The sequence below is a fragment of the Octodon degus genome, unplaced genomic scaffold (assembly GCF_000260255.1).
Source record: "Octodon degus isolate 3935 unplaced genomic scaffold, OctDeg1.0 scaffold00135, whole genome shotgun sequence".
In the NCBI taxonomy this organism is placed as follows: Eukaryota; Metazoa; Chordata; class Mammalia; order Rodentia; family Octodontidae; genus Octodon; species Octodon degus.
The window spans coordinates 5,819,818-5,844,279 of NW_004524711.1; the positions used below are offsets into that span (position 1 = coordinate 5,819,818).

At 52.1% G+C, this 24,462-nt stretch overlaps 1 protein-coding gene across 15 annotated transcripts in view; it reads left to right on the forward strand.

Moving 5' to 3' along the window:
- Positions 1-24,462, forward strand: part of Tns1 (tensin 1) — a 102,231-nt gene that overhangs the window by 47,173 nt on the left and 30,596 nt on the right. For 9 of the 15 annotated variants that reach the window (XM_023701430.1, XM_023701423.1, XM_023701418.1 and 6 more), the window contains 3 exons: positions 14,495-16,033; positions 21,174-21,260; positions 22,537-22,653. In XM_023701430.1, the coding sequence (XP_023557198.1) occupies positions 14,495-16,033; positions 21,174-21,260; positions 22,537-22,653 (1,743 nt within the window). Of the gene's footprint in view, positions 1-12,217; positions 12,343-14,494; positions 16,034-21,173; positions 21,261-22,536; positions 22,654-24,462 lie in introns of those variants that run through there. The other 6 variants (XM_023701431.1, XM_023701427.1, XM_023701428.1 and 3 more) reach the window with 3 other exon arrangements.

The window sequence follows — 24,462 nt, forward strand, 5'->3', positions numbered from 1 at the left end:
ACCTGACAACCAAAGTTAAAGAGGGAGAGGCTCATTTATCTCATAGTTTGTAGAGGTTTCTGTCCATAATTGGAAGGCTCCAAGGTAGGGTGGCACATCACAGAGTGGCAGCGGTTAATGGCAGTGGAAGACAGTGAAAACAAGAAGAGCGAAAGGAGGAACAAGCCTCTTTTCCTCCCTCATACCGTATGTGGGCTGCCCACCACAGGCCCTAGTGTGGCTGAGCACTCGTACCCCAAATCCCAGCACATGGCACAAGTGCTAGATTCAGCCACCTCCAAAAAGCCCACCCCCGTGGCCACATGAGGCTTCAGGGGACACCCAGACAAACAGTAACAGTGCACTTTTGATTCAGATGCCTTCTGAAAACCCCACCTCTGAACACATGAGATTCTGGAGGATACTTTAGACCTAAATCATAACATCGTGTTAATACATAATAGGAAAAATGTATAGGCTTTGCATTCTGAATCTGTGATATCACGGGTATTGATGCTTAGAGCTAGTTTAAGTTGATTTTTTTTAAATTTTTTTATTTTTTTTTCTTTTCAAAGTTTTATTGATAAACATATAGCAATGAGACAGTTTCAAATCAAATCGAAAGTACAGTTTCAACAAATAATATACTGCATATATTCTTCTTAGTGTTAAGTTGATTTTTAAAATTTACAAAATAATAACATAGATGGTATTCATACGGGCAAGAAATATGAAAGTTGTATACAAATAAAATCTTGGCTAATACTTTTGTAAGTGGGCCTAGGTGGGGCTAGGTGGGTGAACTGGGGTACCTGAACCCTTTCAAGAGCTTGTGCGCTGTTGGTTAGTTCTAAAAGGTAGGTGTAAGGGGATCACTGCAGTAGTTGATCTGAATCCTCCTCTTTCCAATTGGAAACCTGAGGTATAGGATTTGTGTTAGTTATATCCCTTGTTGCTGGGACAAAATAGCTAACACATGCAATTTTAAGGAAAAAAAGTTTACTTTGGCTCATAGTTTGTAGAGGTTTCAGTGGGTAGTCAGCTGGCTCCAAGGCAGATGATGTGGTATAGAGGCACGGCAGAGGAGACTTGCTTGTAGCATGGCAGACAGCAAGCAGAGAACTGGAGAAGGAGCTGGTAGAGGAGATACAACCTTGCAGGTTCTGCCCACAGTGACCTGTCTCTTCTGACCAGGCTCTACTACCTAACAGCAAGTCAGCTGTAAGCTCTTATAACCCAATCACCTCCCAGAGGTCCTTTGATTGAATGAGGCTTTAGGGGACATCTAGATATGAACCATAACATTCTATCCTGGCCTCAAAAGACTCATGTATATGTCTTTGTACAAATTTCATTTAGTCCATTTCAAGGAGTTGCCATAGTACTAAGAGTTCCAGCACTGCTGAGAAGTACAAGGCAAAGACTCTTCTGAGACTTAGGCAAACTTACCTGTGAGCCCCCGTGAATATCAAAAGTTAAAAACCATCAACACATGATTCTATAGGATAAACATCCTCATTCTAAAATAGGGAATGAGGAGGATGGAGAAATAGAGGGATAGAAAACAGTGGGGCCAAATCAAGACTGAAATCCAGCGGGGCAAACATTAAATCTTATAGTTCCATCTTCAGCACAAGAAGCAAGTTGTGATGATAAGATGTGAACTGTAAAGGACTTGGGTGGTCCCACCCCTACAGCACTGCCAGTGGTTATGGTCTTCATGGCTTTACTCCTAGGCTGGCTTTGCCCACTTCTTGCAGCTTTCCTCAGATGTTCCATATTCCTGGTTTCTCCAGCTTTCTGGGGTATTGCACTTTTAATTTCACTGTCACAGCTTCATGCACTGCCTTTTCAGAGCTACACTACCTAGTCTTCCAGGCCTTCTTCTAAATCTGGGTGAAAGCTTCCCCCTCCCTATCCACACAATTTTTACCCTCTGCATGCCTATAAATCCAACACCACATGGATAGTGCCAGGATCTTCCATGAATTTGAGGCAGTACCCAGGCCCCCTTGTATCATGACTGTAGAGGCCTCTAGGTGCCTGGATGGATGAGCATTAAAAACTAAATTCTGACTAATAAATTTCTTAGGAAGCTATTCTGGAACGTGGTGCCCTAGGCCTGTCTTCTCCAAGCAAAATCTTTCATTTTTGCAATTTTGAGCCTGCACAGGGTGGGGTCTTGTTTGTGCCTCACATGCCCTCAAGGTGTTTTTCCCATTGTCCTGATTCAGCGCACTTGGTTTCTTTTTAATGTTAATCTTTTCAGCAAGCAAACTGTCCTCTGCTTCATCTTTGCTGATATTTTCTTTCTGGCAAAACCGAAAACTTTTCAAACGGGCTTTTTGCTCCTGTTTTTCAGTATAAGCCTGGCTAAAAGTCCTGAACAGTATCTTTGCTACAGCTTGAATATTGAGCTGCCTTGAAATTCCCAGTGCAGATTGTCTACTGTCCTTAGTCTGAATCTCCTGCAAAATCTCAGGACATGAGCAAAATGTAGAGAATTTTTCTCCCCGAGCATAATACACATCATCTCATGTCAACTGCCAGGGGAGTCCTTGTTTCAAACTGAAGCCTTGTCAGACCCTGATTATTACTCACTGCCTTTTTATTCACATTCTGGTCTTCTGTGATCTGACCAGAATCTCCCACCAAGCTCAGCTTATTGCACTCTAGGCTGCTTTTTTTTCTTTTTCTTTTTTCTTTTTTTCTTTTTTTTTTCTTTGTTTTGGTTCTGGGACTTGAGCTCATGACTTGGAGTTTGCCAGGCAGGTGCTGTGCCATCGAACTATACCTCCAGCCCTAGGGCTGCTCCTTGGTTGACATTTCTAAATCTTTCTAAATGCCTCTTGGAAGCCTGTTCTACAGGCGTTTGTACCTCCGGATCAGGTATTATTACAAGAATGATTCCACTAGCAGTACCAATATCTGTCTTGGTCACTTCCCTCATTACTGGGACAGAATACCCAATGGCTAAAATTTAAAGGAGAAAAAGTTAATTTCACCTCACAGTTCATAGAGGTTTCTGTCCAGAGTTGGCTGTTTCAAGGCAGTACAATATGGCAAGAGGGTATGGCAGAAAATTTCTCATGAAGTAGCAGATGAGAAGGAGAAGAAGGAAGGGGGGAGGAGAGAGAGAGAGAGAGAGAGAGAGAGAGAGAGAGAGAGAGAGAGAGAGTTGCTTTCTCATTGTTAGGATAAAACATCTGACACCCACAAGTTAAAAGGGTAAAGATTTTTTGTAGCTCAGTTTGTGGAGGTTTTAGCCCACAGTTGGCTGGCTCCAAGGTGAAGTCCCACGGCACAAAGAAAGAGCTCATGGCAAGGCAGGCAGACAGGAAACGCTGTGTGCATGACCAAGGGAGAAGAAGGGTTCTGTGTCCTTTCAGGCCACTCCCACTGTGGCCCACCTGTTCCCACCAGGCTTTACTCCTCAACATCACCGCCAGCTATAAACCCATTAGTGGGGTAACGTCACATGAGACACCCACATGCAGTACCACTCAGCCAAAATCCAGTCCTGCACATCTGTGATCCAGCCATCTCTCCAAAGCCTCACAGGCACATTAGGCTTTGGGGGGACATCTAGATACAGGTCATAGCAGCAGCCAAGGGAGGAGCTGTGTCTTATAGATCATTCCCACAGTGAATGCCCTCTTCTGACCAGACCCTGACACCAAACAGTGAGTTGGCCATAGTGCCCTCCACCTATGCCTGAATGAGACTTTAGGGAAACATCTAGATATAGGTTATAAAAGAACCCTTCTCCCCGCTGCCTCATCCCTTCCTTTTTCTTAATGATTTAGCCTGTAAGGGTTGGGGTGTAGCTTAGTGGAAGACTTGGCATGAGCAGTCCCTGGTTCCATCCCCAGCATTATAAAAGTAAGCAAGCAAACCAAAACAATAACTTCTGGGATGCTGTAACACTGGAATGCCTCATCCTCTAGCCACTTTGTCCATGAAGGTAGGGCCATGACCCTCATACAGGACACTGGGTGACAGTCTTGTTCTTTCCCTCATTTTCCTTTCTTACTCTTAAGCAGCAGCCAGAGGTGATGGTGGCCACAGGGAGGGGTTGAAGGGTGAGGCAATTGATTCCTTTTGCTCATGTGACATTGGAGAAGCAGGTGGTCGGCACCTGGCAGGGCACTTCTTTCTGAGCCTGCAGTGCCGTCTCTGGCCCTGGACCCCTGGGCTGTGGAAGCAATCTTCTTCAGTCCCTCCTTCAGGAAAAAACAGCCTCAGAGGCCCTCAGTGGCCTGGCTACAAACCCAGGCCACTGCCTGTCAACTTTGGGAATTGGGTTGGGAGATTGAACTGAGATCCAAATAGGTCACAAACAACATTCAAACAAAGGCGGGAATCTGGTGTCCTGATGTCTATCAGTTGGGACTTTCTGGCTCTTTTTAGGGTACCTCAGACTGGTAGTGTGCACCCAAGGGCTGCTGATGGGCTTTGGCTGCGGGGTTGGTCACAGCCCTGGGTGTTTTTTGGGGATGAGATGGACACCTCACTTTCTAAGACACGTTCTCTTTGACATTTGTGAGTTCTTCAGATGAGAACGAAGGAACACCAACAGCCAGTTGGTTGCCGGCATCTCAGGTGGCTGGAGGATTGGCGCCCAGCCAGATACCTGCTGGTATTCCTAGGCCAGGCCTTGGAAAGGATCGTGATCCTAGGCTTTGCCCTGCCTGAGAAGTGTCCTGGCTTCTAGTCTCTGCCCAGTAGGAGGGCAGGAGAAAAAAATGGGAAAAAAAGGTTTCCACCTTATTGTTCAGCAGCTGGAAAGTTGTTGTCATCTGTTCTGCCTTCCATTTGCTGGGAGTGGAAAAAAATGTGGAAAATTTGGGGAAATAAATTTCAGTACCCTCCTAGGAACTCGCCTGGCTACCCAGCCCTTGCAGCTCTGCCTGTGTGTTCGGTGCACAGGCAGCTCCTGGTGGCTCTCCTGGCTTGTGCTCTGGTGCTGGGGCCACCGTGGCTTTGGGAATGGGCTGAGTGAGGGCTGAGCTGGGGCTGGGGCTGAAGCAAGGCTGGGCTGGTCATTTCTCCCTGCCTGCCGGCTGGAGGGCTTGGGAAGCCACTGTGATGTCATTCAAGAGCTACATAGCTGCAGGATGATAAGTGAAACCCTTGGGACCCAGCTGGCTGAAATTACAGACAGAGTTTTATCCCACTGGCTTCCTACAAGCCAGAGGGAGGCAGAGTGAACCAGAGGGGGAGAGAGCAAGCTCCAGGCAGAGGCAGCGAGGGAGGGAGCGGTGTGTGTGAGTGTTCAGGGGCAGGCCAGGCGGGCGGCACTGACTCCTCCCACCCCTGACAGTCCGAGGAGGCCTGAGCAGGACACACACAGTACTTGGAGCTGCAGCCTTGTAGGAATTATTTGAAACTTGAGGCACAAGGAACAAATCCAGGCAGTTCCCTGCTCTGTCTCCCTCTCTGTTCTGGGGTAAGTGCTCTGGCTGGGCAGCTTGGGAAGCTCTTTTTTGCCTGTATGTGTCCTTGTTTGGCTCTCCCCTGGACCTGGGGTGGGGACGCTTCTGTGCTTAGGGACCGGGTGTGCCTGGGACCTGCCCCAGGAGGGAAGGGTGTGAGCAGGGCTGTGGCTGCTGAGTGTCTGGGGATGGGATGTGGTGGACCTCACTGGCTCCCCCGGAGCTGCTCTCTAGGATGTGAAGAGCCAGGGCCTTGGGTTGGAGGGGTAGCTGGGTGGAGTGCCAGAGCTGCTGTGTCTTTTGGGGTAGTGGTCTGTCTGAGGTGAGCACTGGGCAGGCGGAAGTATGGATGAGGTGTGAGTCAGAACATCTGCCCCCACTTATGCCTGAGCTACGGGGCACCTCGGTGATGGCCATTCTCTACCACCCTTCTACTTGCTCCCATTCATGGCTTCCCCTCACTGAAGTTGGCAGGGCTCTTGGCAGCCCTGCTGTGCCCCTGCCAGAGCTCTCTGAGAGTCCAGAAGGGCGTCTGGGCCTGGCAGAGAAGCGCCTAGTTGTTGTGAGCTTGGGAGCTATTTTTACAGTCCTGAGTGTGCCTGCAATATCTGGTGCCCGGCTAGGCGAGGGCGGGGAGTGGGGGCACCAGGCTCGGGTTAACGCTCCAGGCTGGGGAGCTTCAGGCAGGCCAGAGTGAGGGGGCCACCTAGATGGTCTCATTGTCCTGCAGGCATGGGTTGTCATGTGATCAGGACAAAGTACCCACCCTCTAGGCACCCTGGTCCCTTGGGTCTGAAATAAAGGTCATGAGAGTGACCCGGTTTTCTGTCCTATTCGCTCTCATGCTATGAATTCAAGTAAGGTGGGGTCCAGGATAATGCTTCAGGTCCTTCCTAGGTGGGGGTGGGGGGCTGGGCTACATTGGTCACAGCAGCCCTGTGCATCGCCTTGTCCGGGGATCCCCGGTTCATCAGAGATGGAGTGCCTGCCTTCCAGCCCTCTCTCCCCACCCCTACCCCTCCAGCCATCTTCACCTTGAAGCCATCAGGGGCAGGAGCACTGTGCTCAAAGCTGGGAGTCCATTGGCTCTTCATTGCTGGGTGACCTTGGGGTCTCCTGGGTTTGCTGAGCTTTCCTGTCAGCCTGTGAAGTGGGGGTGCATGCAGGGGATGAAGTGCCTTCTTAAGACCCTCCACTTCAAGGTGTCTCCCTCATCCCTGTGACACTAGGGACTTAATCCAGAGCCTTTGCAGTGAGCTATGTCCTTGGCTCTTTTTAATTTTCTATTTTGAAACAAGATCTGGCTAAGTTGCCCCTGCTGGGAACTTTCAATCCTCCTGCCTCACCCTCTCAGGGTGCTGGGACTTCAGGCCTGTGCCACCACACCCAGTTTCCCCAAATCTTTTATAATTCTGTTTTGGCTTAGCTGGTCTCAGGATCCCTCTGAGATCCCAGTATTGTGACCCTCAGTACCTGGAACCAGGGGATGGTGTGCAGGGCATGAGGGGCTGTAGTTCACATTCAGTCCGGGCTGACTTTCTCCACTTGTAAGGCCCAGGCTGAAATTCAGAAGGGCTGCATTTGGGTGCCACGCCTCCCACCTCCCTCGTTCTTTCTTGGCCTTGGCAGGATAGGGATGTGACCAGGAGAAACCCATCTGCCCTCCACCCCTAGATCCACAGAGGCAGGCTTGTGGGTGACAATGGTGAAGTCACAGGGGTCTGAGCCACCTGTGGAAAGACGGACAGCTCTGAAAAGAATCTTGTCCATCCACTCTGAAAACATGCTGGCTTCTCCTGCTGTGTGCTGCTAAACAGGGAGCAGACAGGGGCCTGAACTTGTCTGTCCCTTGTCCACAGGGCTCAAGGCCCCTGTTTGTCCACATTGCATCGGTAAACATGTCCCCACGTGTGCATAGATTCGTTGGGCGGCACCTGTCTCTGTCCCTTTCCTGTTCTAAAGGCTGGGTCTCTTTGCCAGTCTTCTTCAGAGGATAGAGATGAAAGAGTTCTCTTTCATCTCTAATCGGCAGATCTTTAGTAAGGCCCTGTGAGTGCCATTTCCCTTTAGAAAGTTCTAAGCCTGTGGTTCTAGCACTCTGGAGCCTGAGGCAGGAGCATCACAAGTTGAGTCTAAACCTGGGCAACTACTGTCTTAGCAAGACCCTGTCTCAAAAACTTAAAAGGATTGGGGTGAAACTCAGTGTGAAGGTCCTCATTTCGATCTCCAGTATCTCAACAAGAATGTGGGAGGAACAGAGGGAGAGAGAGAGAGGGAAGGAGGGAAAGAAGAAAGGGGAGAGAGAGAGAGAGAGAGAGAGAGAGAGAGAGAGAGAGAGAGAGAGAGAGAAAAGCAAAAGTTTCCAGAGCTCCCTGTAGGCTATATCCAACAAAGGCCTGTCTCAATCTCTGCCAGAGTGGAGCAGGAGATAGGCCAGCTGGGAGGCCAGGATTGTCACAAACTGAGCCCAGGAACCCTGCTTCCTGTGCCAGGGTGTCCTAATCCTCCTTGCATCCTGTCTTGCTGGGACCCTGGGCTGCACCCCTGCCTGGCCCTCTCAGTCCCCCCTTTACATTGCCTTCTCCAAGCCAGCTAAGAGCTGGAGGGGTGCTCCAGCTAGCTGCTTCTGAGGTCCTCCAGCTGGAAGATTTCTGTCCTGTGTATCTCCCGCTTCTGCTGGATGGAGCTGGGTGATCTTCAGGCAAGTTCTGGATGACATGAAGAACCCAAAAGTGGCATTTTAACTTGTAGATGAGTATGTATCTTAGTATGGGATCCACAGATGAACTTCATGGTATCTATCAACTAACTCCCTGAATTACATGTAAAATGTGTGTGCACACATGCATTTGAAAAAGTTCTAGGCTTTCCCAAGAGGTTCTTGACTAGGAGAGTTAATGTTCTCTAGCCTGGAAAGTAGCTTTGGAGGTCCATGGGGGATGCCATGGGGTAGGCTCTGGCACAACCAATACATAAGATAGCCACTGTGTCTGGCCGGGGCTGTAGCACAGGAGGAATACTCCCTCTCATAGTTTGGCTACAGTATCTCTATTTTCCCTTTTCTCTGAAGTGGCTCAGGGTCCTCCTAGAAACCCTGATTTTCTCCTGGGTTACAGTGGAAGAAGTCTATCTCAGGGACTGGCAAGACTGTATAAAGCTTTCTGGGCTACTTGATGTACTATAAGATTCTCTTATGGGGAACTTAATGTGTGCTAGGCTCTACTCTATAGGGCTGATGGAGAAATCCAGGAGGCTCCTTTCATATAGACCACACTGGGGATGGCAGCCCTGGGAGTCAGGCTCTGGGAGAGAGAAAGAAATGAGGTCCCTTCCTCAAGGAGCACTCGGCTGAGCAGGGAAGGCAGTGAGGACCGTGCAGTAGGGGTCTCAGGAGAGGGGACTACAGAAGCCATGGGAGCATAGCAGAGCGTGACATGAATTTGGAAGACAGTGGGAAGGGGTTGGGTCTTGTGAAGCTTCCCTGAAATCCTGGAACAGAATCTGGTGGTGGACAAAGATTTTGTAGAGGTCGAGAGCTTCGGGGCAGAGTGAGGAAGGGCACTTCAGGAGTGAGAACAGCACTGCCGATTCAGAGAACAACGCAGGAATGTTCAGCAAGAATAGAGTGTGGAGGGTTTGGGGTTTTGAGGACAGTGAAGTTGAGGCTTCAGAATACAGACCAGGGCCAGAGGATAAAAGGCATGTCTGGCAAGGGGGCTGTGGGTGGTGACAGCTATTGGAAAATGGGAAGTAGAGAATGGAGAGGAAAAGGCTTAGGTATGCCAAGCCTCACTCAAGGGACTTAGCTCCTGAATCCTGTTACTCAGCAAACTGCAAGTAAGCACTCAGATCTCCCCCTGACCAACCTGAAGGCCAGCCTTGGAGTGGGTAAGTGGTTGATGCAGGCTGACTGGGCCATTAAGACGGGGAGCATCTTTCTGAGTGGTGGGTGTGTCTGGTGCTGGGGGATGGGAAGGCATGGTTCTCCTCCCCCTCCCCTTCAATCTGTGTCCCTCGTGGGCTCCCTGGTGGCTAGGCCCAGGTCCTGACTCCGTTTGCCCCTCGGCTTCCCCAGCCCTGGCCCCTGCACAGCTGCTTCCGGCTGCTGCTGATAGGGTGGCATGTCCAGAGCTCATTCTCCCAGGTGCCTCTGGGCCCAGCCTGCCTTCTCAGCAAGGTTCATTGACCTCCCAGATGCACATGAGCTTTGATTTCCCACTCCTACTCTTACCAGATCCCCTCCTGCTGGGGCCCAGTCTGCTTCCACTCTGCCTGTGCCCTGGGTGGGCACAGTGCCTCTTCCTATTGGAACCAAATTGATTTCTTCCACATCAGAGTGGTCATTGTCACTCTGGGTAATGTATTTTAATGAATTGTCATTTGCTGGATGTGGACCCAAAGGACTTTTTATTACAGAGGGCCCCATCCCAGAAGCTTTAATAAATCATGTTTGATTTGAATCACACCTGCCATTTGGTCAGAGAGGGGTCTCTCTTATCAAATCATTGCCAAGGAAGGGGTCCCTTGTACCTTCTACTCTTCAGCTGGAATTTTCCATTGTTCTTGGTTTGGCCATCTGTCCTGATATCTCCATAAGTGAAATCTGCTGCTCATTAGGAAGAGCGGGGCACTGGTGGCTGTGGTGTCCTTAATCTTGTTCTCAGTTGGTCACCTGGGTCTGAGTTTGCTGAGACATTTTCCTCATGTGCACGGGTCCAGACCCCAGAAGAGTTTGTTAAAATGCTGATTCTTGACCATGCTTCAGTCCTCTGAGTAGAAGTTTCTGGGTTAGAATGTACATTTGTAATGACTTCCTGAAGAGGTTCTTATGAAATTCAAGAGGAGAAAGCCACTGCCCTAAAGCTGTACAACCAGAGCATCTCTTATGTATTAGTTTCTTGTGTTCTGCCTTGAGTGTGGCAGATGGATGCGACTTGCCTTTCCTGCAGCCTGGTCCTCCCCAGGCATGTAGCACTGCACACACCTGCGCACAACACGCCACTGGGAGGGTGCCTCAGGGAGCAGGTCCTCATCCAGCCCAGCTAGGGATTTTCCTCCGATCTTTCCAAAAGCATGACTCGCACATCTGGATCCTGGCCGAGGTGGAAGAACGGCCCCTTGGTACATGCAGTTAGCTCAGTGTAAAGGGTGGAGTCCAGGACTGGGATGAGCAGGGAGATATAGACAAAGAAACATGCCCTTGAAGACATTCTGGAACTCTTAGCTTCTTCCCCAGAGAATTGGACAGGGAAGTGGCCCATGGCATAGGATGTCCAGGCTGGCCCCAGATGGTAGCCTGGGGCTCCCTGTCTTGTGCTGCCAGTGGCCTGTGTTTCTGCAATTATCACCTGTGCCTGTGACCTCTCAAGCAGCCAGACTTCCCCTTGTGCCATGCCCTCCTCCCCCAAGTGACCAGATCCTCTCATCTCAGGTGGCTTTGTCTGAGCTGCAAGGCTGCTGGGACTTGGATGAGATGGCTGTGGTGGCCCTCAGTGGCAGAGCCATAAAGCTGTCTCCCCCAGCACCTGTAAGTTCTCTGTTCTCTCCTCCCCCACCAAATTTCACTTCTTTCCTTTTTCTGTTTGCCTCTCTCTTCTGTCCTTCCTGTCTTGATAGATTGAAACCAACACTATATTCCGGTTTCTTGTGGTCCTGGTAAATAGCTCTTAATGTAGCCATGCTGGATGGGGAGCACGGAGCAATAAAACTATGTGTCCTGGGGGGCTGGGGGCCCTGGGGACACTTATCTTCATCTGCATAAGAGGAGGAGGCGTAGGTGCTCTACAGGTCATGCCCCATTGCCAAGGTTCAGCAGAGCCTGGGGATGTGTGGCAGATACAGACAAGAGGACAACTCTAGTGCTGAGTGGCCTGGAACCTGTGCTCCTTGTGGAGCTGGTGCTGAGTACCTGGCCTCTTCAAGGCTAGCAGGAGAGATTTCATTTGCCTTTAGCAAACAGGATTTAATTAAACAATTTATAAGTCTTTGATTTCTTGACTAGGCCTAAGTCTTTTGGCAGTTATTACTCTTGGTACTGCTGCAAACAAGAGCCCGTGTGGGGATATATTACTTGGCAAAATAAGTTTAATATTGATATTTTCAAAATCAGTGAAAAGTGAGGCCTAGCCAGAAGGGGCAAGGAAAGATCCGGATGTCAGGTAGCGGGAATCAGTGTGAGTTCTCCCTTCTGCCTTGGGGACACAGCTCAGCTGTCTTGCCAAAAGGTCTTTTATGAACCCTATGCAGATGCTGAATGGCCTAGATGCTCTCAGATGGGTTTGCATCCAGGGGCTGTCTCATCTTCCCTGTCAAGGGGTGAAGCCACTGTGTGGGACAGCTTTGGCATGCGGAAGGTGGAGGGCAGTGCTGGCTCAGGAAACACACTGGCATCTCACAGTGTAGCTTGCCAGGCAGACTTCCAGACCCAGTGAGAAGGAAAGACAGCTCTTCAGTTGCTGCTTACTGGTCTGAGGGGGCTCCACACTCTGGGGGTGGGGCTGCTGCAGAAAGCTGGGTAAATGACAGCTTCTTGCCTGTGGTACTTTTCCTTACTGGAGACAGCCAGCGGCAGCCTTTTCTTTTTGTTGCGGCAAGAAGCCCAGTGCCCAGAGCAAGAAGACATGGAGGGCAGACTCTCATTTTACAGCTTGGACCCTATTGGAAATGATGACAGGGGAATGAGGAGGGGCAGCTGCGCCTGAACTTGCCCTTGGCTGCTTTTAGGAGTCTGGGCACAGGGCAGGTTGGTGGAGATTCAGAAGGCATCTGAACTTAGAAGCCAAACTCCCTTCCAGTTCAGGCCAGTGAGCCTGGGCTGCCTGGCAGCTTGAACCCCATGTCATTTGGGTCCTGAAACCTCACAGAACACTGGGGACACAGAGATGCTTCTGTAGAAGTCAGTGAATGGGCAGAGTACTCCGTGTCCAAGGTGTGTGGAGGGGGCGTGTGTGCCTGGTTGGTGTCTCTGTGCTGGCTTTTGGGTAATGTCACTTTGCTGGCCCATGGGGTGTGTGTGTGTGTATGTGTGTGTGTGTGTGTGTGTGTGTGTTTTGATTAGGACATTCCTGTTTTGTGGTCATCTGATCACTTGTTTTTGGCCATGGGCTTCTGTAGGAGGTTTTATTTTTAGCAGTTATCGCTTCTGGCCTGAGGGTTGATCCTTGGGCACAGCGGAAACATTCGCGTTTTCTGAGATATTCGTGGCTTTCGATTTAAGTATTTATTTTGAAGTATTCTTGACTTCTGTATTTATTCTGCTCTGTGCATGTGTGTGTGTGCACGTGTGTGTGTATGTGTGTGTGTTAGGAGAGAAGGGTAGGGTGATATAAATTTCATGTTCTTTGAAGTAAATTAGCTCGATGTGAGGCCCAGCTTTACCACGTACCATGTATTTACAAGTGAACTGTTCTGGCTCTAAAAGCCTCATCTCACCAACTCTGCAGTGGGCCCACTTCCACTTGCCCTGAAGGGTTAGAAATTACGTGCGTGCAGTGCCTGTGTTGAGTTGTGCACTTGCAGTGGCAGTCCTTGGTGTTTACACATATCCCCACCGGTGCTTCCTTGTGGTGGTCCTTGGGGTCCTGTAGGCACCTAGTGAGCCCAAGCCTGGGTGTTTTTGATTTGGGTACTTTCTGGTTGGCATGGTCTCTGGCTGTCTTCATGTCTGGTTCTGGTGTTACTGCTGGTATCTGGTTGGAGTTGGGGCTTTTTTTTTTTTCCTGCCAACTGGGAGGCCTGGATTGGAGTGAGAGGAGAGGAGACACATGTGTGTGTGTGCATGCGTGCTTGTGTGCGTGTGTTGGGCCTAGAGGCTGGGCTGTTGACTGTAGAGGGTGTGAAGTCACAGAACTCTGGGTGGGGAAGTTCTTGTTCCTGAGTCAGCCCTCTGGACCTCAGCCACTCAGCACTCACTTTTTCCTTTCAGAGAAAATGTTGCCTCCCCCACTGCCCGGGGCCCTGAGCCCCTGCTCCAGCACCCTACATGGTCCCCTCTGGCATGGGGATTGCAGACTTTGCTGATCTGTGGATTGGCTCCAGCCCTTCAGGGGTCCTTGGCAGGATCTGCATGCTCCTCTTGGGGGGCCTGCTGCAGTCCTGCCTGACTCACCTTGCCTTGCCTGGTTTTCCTTCTCTGGAAGTTTTGGGAGTGTGGGATGACCTTGTTGGTTGGGGCAGAGTCCACAAGAAGAGGACAGTAGTCGGGGAGCAACTGGGAGAGACTTCGGGAAATGCAGAGTGGGCAGGATGAATGGTACTGTTTGTCTGAACAGTCCCAGCACATTGTTTGCATGGAGCTGGACATGGCTGTAGGGGCTGGAAGACAAGTCTGTCCTAACAAGTCCTGACTCTGCCTTCAGCCTCCCCCTAACCCTTGAGCACCTCTCTCCTGACTGCCTGCTACACCTAGGCTCCCCCCTTCTTGTGCAAGGTTGGCCTTGGGGAGGGCTGGATCTCTATGCTTACTTCTGTATGTGCACTTCGGGCAAAGCCTGGTACTCTGCCTCAGGCCTAGAGCAGGAATTCTAGGCATGGAGATGGAGCCAACGAGGGGCCCCTTATGCTTTGTGCCTCACCCTTCAGGAGTTAATGATATTCATGATGGCAGAGATTATGGCTACCAGATGCTAACCTCTCACCATACGCTGGTCTAGACATCTGACTTCCATCAGTTCATGGCAGCTGGAAGTGCTGTGCATTCAGTGAAGAGTGGGAATTTCATGTGGTCCAACCTCATTCTGGTATTGTTCCTGTTGTACAGACGAAGACACTGAGGCCCAAAGCGCCCCTGTGGCTGGGGAACTGGTGCAATGCCAGAGCTGGCCTTGGGACAGGGGCAGTTTGCCCCTGGGACTCCTGGTCATCCTAGTTTTGGCTTCCCATCCCCAAAGCTGAGTGCTGGTGAGAGCTGTGCCTGAAAGGCCAGAGAGGTGTTCTCTGTCCTTTCCCTTTGCCTCTCCTTGCAGTGGCAGGAGCAAGTTTGGAGATCCTGGAAGAGATGCTCTTGGGTCTTCTTTGTGGGATAATAGCCGATATTCGTGACTCCACTGATGTCTGCTGCTTCCCTTTCTCTGTCCTTGCAGAGGTGGTAGGACACACTCAGGGGCCACTGGATGGCAGCCTATATGCCAAAGTGAAGAAGAAGGACTCCCTGAACGGCAGCACCGGGGCCATCAATGCGGCACGTCCAGCCCTGTCAGCCACCCCCAATCACGTGGAGCACACATTGTCCGTGAGCAGTGACTCAGGCAACTCCACAGCCTCCACCAAGACCGACAAAACAGATGAGCCTGCCCCTGGGGCCTCTGGTGCCCCAGCTTCCTTGAGCCCCGAGGAGAAGCGGGAGCTGGATCGCCTGCTCAGCGGCTTCGGTTTGGAGCGAGAGAAGCAAGGTGCCATGTACCATGCGCAGCAGCTCAGGTCCCGCCCAGCAGTAGGCCCGGCCATGTCCTCCTCGGGCCGCCACGTCGTCCCAGCCCAGGTTCATGTCAATGGCAGGGCCTTGGCATCTGAGCGGGAGACAGACATCCTGGATGATGAGCTGCCCAATCAAGACGGACACAGCGTGGGCAGCATGGGCACCCTGTCCTCCCTGGACGGGGTTACCAACACCAGTGAGGGGAACTACCCAGAGGCTCTGTCCCCACTGGCCAATGGCCTGGACAAGTCCTACCCAGTGGAACCTCTGGTCAATGGTGGAGGCTATCCCTATGAGTCAACCAGCAGGGCAGGGCCCGCCCAGGCTAGCCACGTGGTCCCTTTGCGACCCTCCTACTCTGCACAGGAGGGTTTAGCCATCTACCAGCATGGGGGGTCCCACCCAGCCTGGTTGCAGCCAGTGACCACCTCCCACTATAGCCATGACCACAACGGCTTGTTCCGCTCTCAGTCCTTTCCGGACGCCGAGCCCCAGTTGCCCCTGGCTCCAGCTCGTGGAGGCAGCAGTCGGGAGGCCGTACAGAGGGGGCTAAATTCATGGCAGCAACAGCAGCCTCGCCCACCTCTGCGGCAGCAGGAAAGAGCCCAGCTGGAGAGTCTGGCGAGCAGCAGGCCCAGCCCCCAGCTGTTGGCAGAGCCCCCCATGCCTGCTCTCCCGGAGTTCCCAAGAGCGGCCTCCCAGCAGGAGATCGAGCAGTCCATCGAAGCCCTCAACATGCTCATGCTGGACCTGGAGCCAGCCTCGGCTGGTACTCCACTGCACAAGTCCCAAAGTGTCCCAGGGGCCTGGCCAGGGGCTTCCCCGCTCTCCTCCCAACCCCCCTTAGGCTCTTCCTACCAGTCCCACCCACTGACCCAGTCCAGGTCTGGCTACATCCCCAGTGGGCATTCCTTAGCAACCTCTGAGCTGGTCCCCACTGGCAGGTCTTACTCACCTTATGATTATCAGCCATGTCCAGCTGGGCCCAACCTGGATTTCCGTCCCAAGAGCCCAACCTCAGCCTCTGCACCTAACTTCCTCCCAACCACCCATGCGCCTACAGGGCCTCAGCAGCCCCCAGCTACTCTCCCTGGCCTCACCACTCAGCCTCAGCTCCCACCCAAAGAAGCGACTTCAGATCCTTCCCGAACTCCAGAAGAGGAGCCACTGAACCTGGAAGGGCTTGTGGCCCACCGGGTGGCAGGTGAGAGCCTCAGGGACCATCAGATTGAGCCTGTCCTGTGTACTCCCTCCATCCTTTCCCTCTTCAGTTGTGGTGGGCTTGCTGGGGGGAGTAGAGGCCCAGAGATGATCCTCTGGCAGGTGCTGCTTGGCCTGAGGCCCGATACACAGCAAGGCAGGTTCTGAGATTCAGAAATTAGCAGTTCTCACCCTTCGGAATTTGCAGTCTAGTTCTGTATAGGCAGAGAATTCTAACGGTGAGCAAGGTGTGTGCTGACAGACGTGAGACTGAGTCCTGGAAGAGGGAGTGAGTGGGAAGGAGGGGTTACTATGCAGGGCAATCTGAGAAAACGTCCTGGGGTGGTGACTTTGGGGCTGGAGCATACTTTCCGGGCAAGAGGAGACTCTACAGCTACCTGCCACACTTGTCCCCAGCCTGCAGTCCTTGGGGCAGGGGGAGGAGGTTGGTGGGAAGCCTCTTAGACTCAGTTTCCTTCTTAGCTATAACACAGGCTGAGAGGTTTTCCCAAAGCCCTTGGGCTTTAAGTGTTTCCAACTGATCGGCCCTTTCTGCTTGCCAGTGGTCTAGATGGGCCTTGCTTAGAACCAGCTCTGTTGGGAAACTATGTTTCTCTTCTACCAGAGCAGATATACAGATCTGCAGAGAGAAGAGTGTGTGTGGTACAGCCAAAGAGCCCTTTAAGAAGAAATATACCCAAAGTAGCAAGACCCCTGGGTCTGATTGTGTTATGAGGTGAAGCACAGGCAGGGAGCCCAGAAGTGTGGGGTCAGGTGGGCCTGTAGCCAGCCTCCAGCTGTCAGGGTGACAGCAGGTGCTCTGGGAGGAAGAGGAGCTTGAGCAGCTGACTCTGCCCTCCACCCTTTTCCTAAATTTAGGGGAAGCTGAGTCACTATGCCAGCTGCAGAGAAGGGAGACGCCCTCCTTGAGGATGGACCATGGCTTTGGGGAAGCACCTTGGGGCAGGCCAGCTGCTCTGGGGTTGGGCCCGGGGCTGGGTGTAGTGGCAGGGGCTTCAGAGTGGAGACCCTCCAGGTCCCCTCTTGGTACTTTGCAGTTGGTAACAAAACAACGGCAGCCTTTCCACCATGGAGCTTGGCAGCCACAGCTTTCCCTCTCTGAAGATCTAATCTAGACCCCATTACATGACTGCTTTACCTGAGCATAGAAGCATGATAAACAGCTGTGTGACCCTAGGAGCGACACGTACCATGGGGTGGTCCAGATGGGGCCTGGACTTCTCCTGCAACATCTGGGATCTGACAGAGAGATACTTCCCTAGTGCTTTGTCAGTGGAAACCTCTTTCCTCCTCATTTTATTGGAGGGAGAGGACTGGAGCCACCTAAATTCCCTAGAAACGTGATTCCAGAGTTGAGGAGGTTGCCTGGAGAATAATGATGTTCTAGTGTAGCAATGAAGAAGCTGGAAAATAAGCTTCAGTATGAGTAACCCAGGAAGCTCAGATCTGAGGGAGAGTCTCTGGCCACAAACTCCATCTGGTCTATCTTGGATTTTACCCATCAAGTCTTTTTTTTTCTTATTGACCATTCTCTGTACCCTGGTACAATGTCCCTGGTTCATTCTGCTTTGTTCCAACCACCCCTCACATCTTATTTCAACTTAAATGTCAGAGAATACAGGGTCTGTTTTCTTAACTTGTAAGAGTATGTACTAGAAATCTGTAGTGCACATCAATTTTCTCCTGAAACCTTGCAAGCATTCTTGTTACAGGCAAGGGACAGATTATGGGCGCCTGTAGCACAGCTATCATTTAATGTTATATCGGATGACCCGGCCAGCCGTAGCAATAAGTCAAGAAAAAACAATGGATCGAAGGTGGAGAGTCCAACTGAGGTATCCTGTGTCTCTGATTCTGTGATTAGATTGATATTAGATGTCTCTAGAAGTAGAGATTTCAGTGTATCTTGAAATTAGATGTGGATTTTATCCTTGAGGAGTCTAGAATTTAGTAAGTGGTAGTGGGGGACTGGAACTCTAAGTCGTTTGTAATAAGAGAGGTGTGGAGAAAGTCCTGTGGGAGAGAAGTGAGGAGGTCACTATTGTTTGAAGCAGTTTGGGAGGCTATGAAGTGTAGACTTGAACTGACCTTTGCAAGAGAGATAAGATTTTGAAAATGGGTGAGGCACACAGGGATCAAGTGAGGCTGAGAAAGAACAGAAAGTGTTTGAAGAACAGTGAGAGGGTGAAGGGCATTAGAGAGTGTGAGAGGAAGACTCAGGGAAGGTAGCTAGGGTCCTGTCTCAGGATAGTTTTAAATACCAGGCTAAGGAACTGGACTTTTACCTAGTGCCATATAGCAAGTCCTTTCTGTGGTTTAGTTAGGAGAATGTGTCCTGCTGAAAGCTGTAGCAGATGAATCTGGAGGATCTGTGCAGGAAGGATGCAGCACGGAAGAGACATGGGGCTGATGCCATGGATGATGCCAGAAACACGATGCCATGGACCTGGTGGGGGGAAGCCAGCGTGATCTCAAATCAGTTGGCTGTGGTGGATGAGGCGGAGGCAGACATGGGATGTGATTTTGAGGCCCCACAAACACGATGGTGGTTCCATTAGCATGCAGGTGCTAGGTGATAGAGCTGGCATGGCATAAGATGAAGCTACAGTGTTAGGTCTACATTGATTTTGAGGTGACCAGTGGCACCTCCAGGTGTGAACATATAGAATTAAAGCTTGAAGAGTGGGAACAGTTATAGATTTTGGAATCTTTCTCAGGAAAGATTAAAGGTGGAAGTTAGAGGTCTAGGTGTAGATGAGCTCTTTATGTTAGAAGCATGGAGGCAAGAGAACTGAGGGTGGAACAGTCATGAGGGCAATGCGGGCTGTGAAGGGAATCTCAGAGAAGATGCTCAGGGCGGTGACAGGAGACCAGGACTATGTGTCATCACAAAGCGAGACAGTAAAGGGTTTCAAGAAGGAGGTGTGGGAGGTCAGCAATGTCAGTCTGAAGAGATAGGAGGAGGCGGAGAGAGTCCACTGGGCTGGCCACGGGCCTGCTGATTTTCAAAGGATCATTTTAGCTGAGTGCTGATGACAGAAACCAGACCATGAGGGGCTGAGCAGAGTGTAGAGGGAGTGAAGACGGCGTCCAACTACACTCTGGAGTGGTTTTATGATAAGGGGGAGAGAATGGTAGTGAGTGCACATAGCAGGGTACAGATAGGAGCCCTATGAATGTTTTCAGGTAGAGAACAGGAGGGGAGAAGGTTCAGGATGGGGGAGGAAAGAGCAGGAAAAGAAGAGAAAAAAATGGACAGAATAGTCTCGGAGGAGGTTAGAGAAGGTAGGTCTGGGAGCCAGGCTAACTTACTCAGGCACACACAGGAGCTGAGATGTTTCTTTATGAAATTATCAAGGGTGGATAAAGACATAGGGAGATACCAGAATCAAGCTTTGGGAGTGTGTATTGAGAACCTAATGTTGTACATTTTATTATGTATCTGGGATCTGGTTCATGGCTCATGAATGTGAGCTTTATTCTGTGCTGCTTACTAGGCTGTGCGGAATGAGGGCCAACAGCCGGGCAAGCCTGTGCTCTTGCAGAGTTGGACTCTAAACAAAAACCACATAGATGTGTGCTCTTTTAGATGTCTGGCGAGTGCCAGAGAGATAAAGCAGTGTAGTATCAGTGAGGAGGGAAGGCAGGTGTGCAGCTACACTTTACATGGGACAGTCAAGGGAGGTCATGGCTCCAGAGGGGATGAACCACGTGGAGTGGCCAGTGCGCAGGCCGCGACACAGGAGCGTGTCTGCGGCAGTGATCAGCATGAGGACTGAGAGGCAACAGGAAGGGGCTGGCTTTCAGTTGGCCCCAGAAATACTAGAAACTTCGGTTTTTAGGGTAATGTTGTGTGAGGAGCCTTAGAAAGAATTTGATCCACAAAGTGACATTCTCTGGCTCATTCTAAAAGGAACTGTGTGGCCAGGATGGCAGGAGGGAGATGAGTTAGAAGGCTGCAGCTATTGATCAGGGTGGAAGCCAGGAGGTGGGAGGAAGTGCTTAGACTGTGGACATATTTTGGAGTGATTGCCAGCAAGATTTATAGATAGATGAGACAAGGCCCACTCAGAGGCTCTTGGCCTGAAAAACTAAATAGTAGGCACTCTTTACTGAGAAGGGTAAGAGTCTGGGAAGAGGGGGTATCAGAGTATGTTGAGGTCGGAGATGCCCACGAAAGGTCTGAGGTCAGGTGTAAGAGTCAGGAGTTGCAGTGGGGCTATTAGAGCTCAGAGAGCTGAGAGGTGTCATGTGCACCCAGGGGAAGTCCAGGTAGGGAAGATCTGGAGGATTGGATGTGGGTCCTTGCTCATCTGGAGGTCGGAGATGGGAGAGGGGACCAGCAAAGAAAGTGGGGAGGAGCCGTTGTGGATTGGAGGAGCACTAACATCAAATGGGCCCTAGGAGCCAGGCTGGGGTGGTGCTGGCCACTTGCAGGGCCCCTGTGGTGTGAAGGGGGTGGGGAGTTAGAAAAGTGGGCAGAGGATGCCACCGTGGGTCTTTCCTGTGCATCTGGGCAGGCTCACGTTAAGGACTTCTCTGGTGCCCAGCAGCTTTGGGCAGGAGCAGATAAGGTGAGGTGCTCTGCAGGGTAGACAATCACACAGGTCAGATGGCTGAGGATCCAAGGGCTGTGGGGTGCTGGGAGATGAGGAGGTGGGACCCTTGAACTGAGGCTGGTGGTATCAGCCTGGATTCAGAAAGCGGCAGGAGACTGTGACAGAAGGGGAGGACCTGACAGATTATATGGACTGAGGAGCCAGCAGTAACAGGGCCAAAGCCTCCTGACACCTTCTTCCTCTGTCCCGGGGTTAGAAACAAGAGGGACATGGTGCCCTACTGGCCAGCAGGATGGCGCCCTGTCCTCTGGAGCAGGACAGCAAGCCCTGCCCTGTCTGTCTGATCCCTCCTGCCTCCAGCATATGCCAGGTCTCAGACACAGAACACCAACTAATCTTCATTTTCTCTCTGTTTTTGTTTTGTTTTGTCTTGTTGGATGCTGTGCCCCTGTGTTTTCCATGTGCCCCTGTGTCGATGGTGGGGGGGCTTTCCCTGCCTGGTGTCTCCGCTCCGCTCCCCGCTGCCTTCCACTCCCTGCCGGCTCCCCTGGGGCGGGTGGGCAGCCTACAATGCCAGACTGCAGGGCCTGGGGCAGAGTGGCAGCTCTCGGGCCCCTCCTCTCCACCGGCTCCGCTCTGCCTCTCTCTCGGGTGGGTTCCTTGTCTTCCCCTTCTCCCCTGCAGCTCCTCAGCCCCTACCGTGTCTCCCAGCTTCTCCCTTGTCCTCCCCTTGGTGCTGTCCCTCCACACCTTAGCCTGCCTTCCTCCTCATGTTGTTCATCTCCTCCTGTTTCCCATCTCCACTCCTCCCCACCATTGTCCTCTCCCCACCTCCTGATCTTCAGTCCCCCTCTCACTGCCCCCTCTTTACCCGCATTGTCCTCCCCCCCCGCTCATCAGCCTCCCTCCCTCCTGCTGCATGAGCCAGGGCTCCACTCTGCATGGACGCAGGCCCGATGCTTTTAGCTTTGGCTTGTCTGCTGGCAGCAGGGTGTGAAGTAACCAGACAAACTTCCAGGGCCCCACAGAGATGCAGGCCTTTGCAAGGAGAGGCACAGTGAGGGCTCCTGACAACCCAGCACTCTGCTACCCCATGCAAATGGTCTGGCCAGGTCTTAGCAGGAGCTGGTCTATGCTTATTCTTGGCTGCCAGGCGTATGATCAGGCTTGGTAGCCCATATCTGCTTCCCCATCCCCTTGGGAGCATGGCACAGTCTGGGGACAGAGTATCTCATCTGATCCCTCCACCACTCTGGGACCCAGAGCTAGGTAGTCAGGGGTCTAGGAGGTGGTCCTGGCCCTGCCAGTGCTAACCTCTGGGAACTTGGGCAGATCTCTTCCCTAGTCAGAGCTGTTTCTGAGTTTTAAAACTGGAGCAGCAACAGGCCCCCCTTGAGTGTTGCACGTGGCATGCCAGCACTGGATAGGGTGGCCTCTGCAACAGGGCTGTGCTGTTTTACCTGAGGATGGTGTTGTCCACTAATGGCTACCCTCTGTCTTGGACATGCAGGCCCAGAGGTCTTAGCCCTGGGGAGGAAGTCCCCTCATCCAGTCTCTGCTCCTCTGAGCCCGAGGCCACTGTCATTAGAGTCAGTGTGCTTAGTTTTGCCCACCTACTCTTGTCCCAGAAAGGGGCTGCAGGAGGGTGGGAGCCATTGACTCACAGTGTCAGTGCCTGGTGCCTTGTGGACCTCCTGTTCCCGGCCCATGGGGATGGGGAGCTGGCTCTAGCAGGCTGACCCTCCTCTTCTGCTCTTCTCTCTCTGTTCTTTTCTTGGCCTATGGTGAGGAGTGCATTGTTGAGCTGGGCCTAGGGTCTGAGCAGATTCCGGGGTGGTGCCCTATCCGAGGGGAGCTGGCATGGCTTGCCCTGGGGCTGCTGGTGTGATTGCCCGCAGTGTGGCTTCCTGGTGCCCTGGCCCAGCAGGTGGCCTTCCTCCTGGACCCCCTCACATCCGGAGACATGCAGTTGAACACCTGGCCCCGCCGCCTGGAGCTGAGGAATCCAGTCTTTTGGAAATCGAAGGCTGGAAAGAAGAGCTGGGTCTGTGGCGGGTGGAGGTGGCTGGGGTGTGCGGGGGTGACTGAGGAAGCCAAGCAGGGTGTTTGTCCATGTGATTCTGGAGAGGACAGTGTGCTTTGCCACAGTATACAAAGTGACAGGTGTTAGGGCTTCATCTTCCGAGACTGCAGTGTGTGTGTGTGTGTGTGTGTGTGTGTGTGTGTGTACGCACGTGTGTGAGTGCATGTGCACACACACACACACACACACATGTACATAGACACCTGCTTCAAGAGAAGGGGCCAGAAGACCGAAAGATTCTTGGGTAGAGGGTAATCACAGGGAGCAGGCTGTCTTATTATCGGTCAGTCTCTGGGACATGAGAGAGGGTTCTCTCTGTGCTAGGGCTGTCCATTTGGGTCCAGATGTCCCAGCTTGGCTGAAGAACAATGTGCTCTCTTCTCACTGCACTGGTTCCCCTCCCAGGGAGGGAAACAAGAGGGAGAGAACATGGCTGTACATGTAGTTGAGGCAGCTCCCGCCTTGCCAAGGGGGACAACAGTGGGACGCTGTGTTCAAAGAATGTCAGCGGTCCTAATGGGCCTTGAGTGCCATGCAGCACTCTGTAGGGCGTGGGGTCATCCCTGTGGGAGTGGAATGTGGGGTCTTAGCCCTGCTCGAGGGGGAGGCTCTGCCCTGCAGCTCCCTGGCTCTTTGGAGGTCACTGTGTCCACCCCGCCCCTGCCTTGGGATGGGGTGCATTCCCACATGCTGAGCCGGTGGTGGTGGGGACCATAACTGAGAAGATGCTGGTGCCTTGCACAGGGTCTCAGGTCACCCACCCAATCCAGTATCTTTTCTGAGCTGCTGGAACCTTCTGTGGCCCCTGGACAAGGATGCTGCTCTGGGCAGGTCCACAAAAATCTTCTCTTTCCCTCCAAGAGATGGGGTGCCACCATTTCAAGCAGGCCCAAGGTTTACAGGCAAACATCAGGTCCCTCAACAGGGAGAGCCCTCCTTGAGAAGGCAAAGGGATCTGTCAGAAAGAGACTGTTGAGTGGGTGACCCGGGAACTGAGGCCAGCCCTGTGTGTGTCCTTTAGCGTTGGAGCTGAACTAGCTTTCAGGCCCTAAGAGACCTTCTCAGATGGGCCTTCCCTGTCACAGTATTAGTAGAAAAATCAATGGCTCCATCTGTTTTCTTGTAATGTTTTTGTCAGCAGCAAGCCCAGCAGGGGCTCTGGGCCATGCTGCCCAGGAGGCCTGAGCATGCCCGGACTGGGTGGAGGAAGAAGCTACGCTGCAGCCAAGGCTTCTTCCCGGTTGCTCTGCTCTTCCAAGGCCGGGGAATTGCTCACGGCTGGCAGCCCAGCAGGACCTTCCAAGCGGAGCCTCTTTTCCAGGGCATGCTTACAGCAGCGCTGGGCAGGACCAACTGGATCCCTACTTTTCCTTCTGGAAAAGGGTGCTCTGAGGTTACAGAGGGCCTTGCTTTAAGCAGAGCAGTTTGAGCAGAGCAGGCCCCTGCCTTGCTGAGCTGGCAGGCAGGGCTGCCTCTCTGTAACAGTCCAAAGCAGTGACTCCAGATGTCTTTGGGCACCTTCTGCATTTAACGAGCTGCACCAGGCTTGCTGCCCTGCAGGGACCCTGCAGAGTTCTTGTCACAGGAATGCGTGAATGAGTTCATGTCTCTTGACTGGGATGGGGGTGTATCTACCCTTGGACTTGGTGGCCAGTGGCCTGCTGTGCTGTTCCTGACAAGCAGGAAGGTTTCCCAGCAGCCACTGGTCAGGGTGGCTATTGTGGTAGTGTCAGGCTGGGGCAGCTCCTGCAGCTTGCATGTCCCACTGTA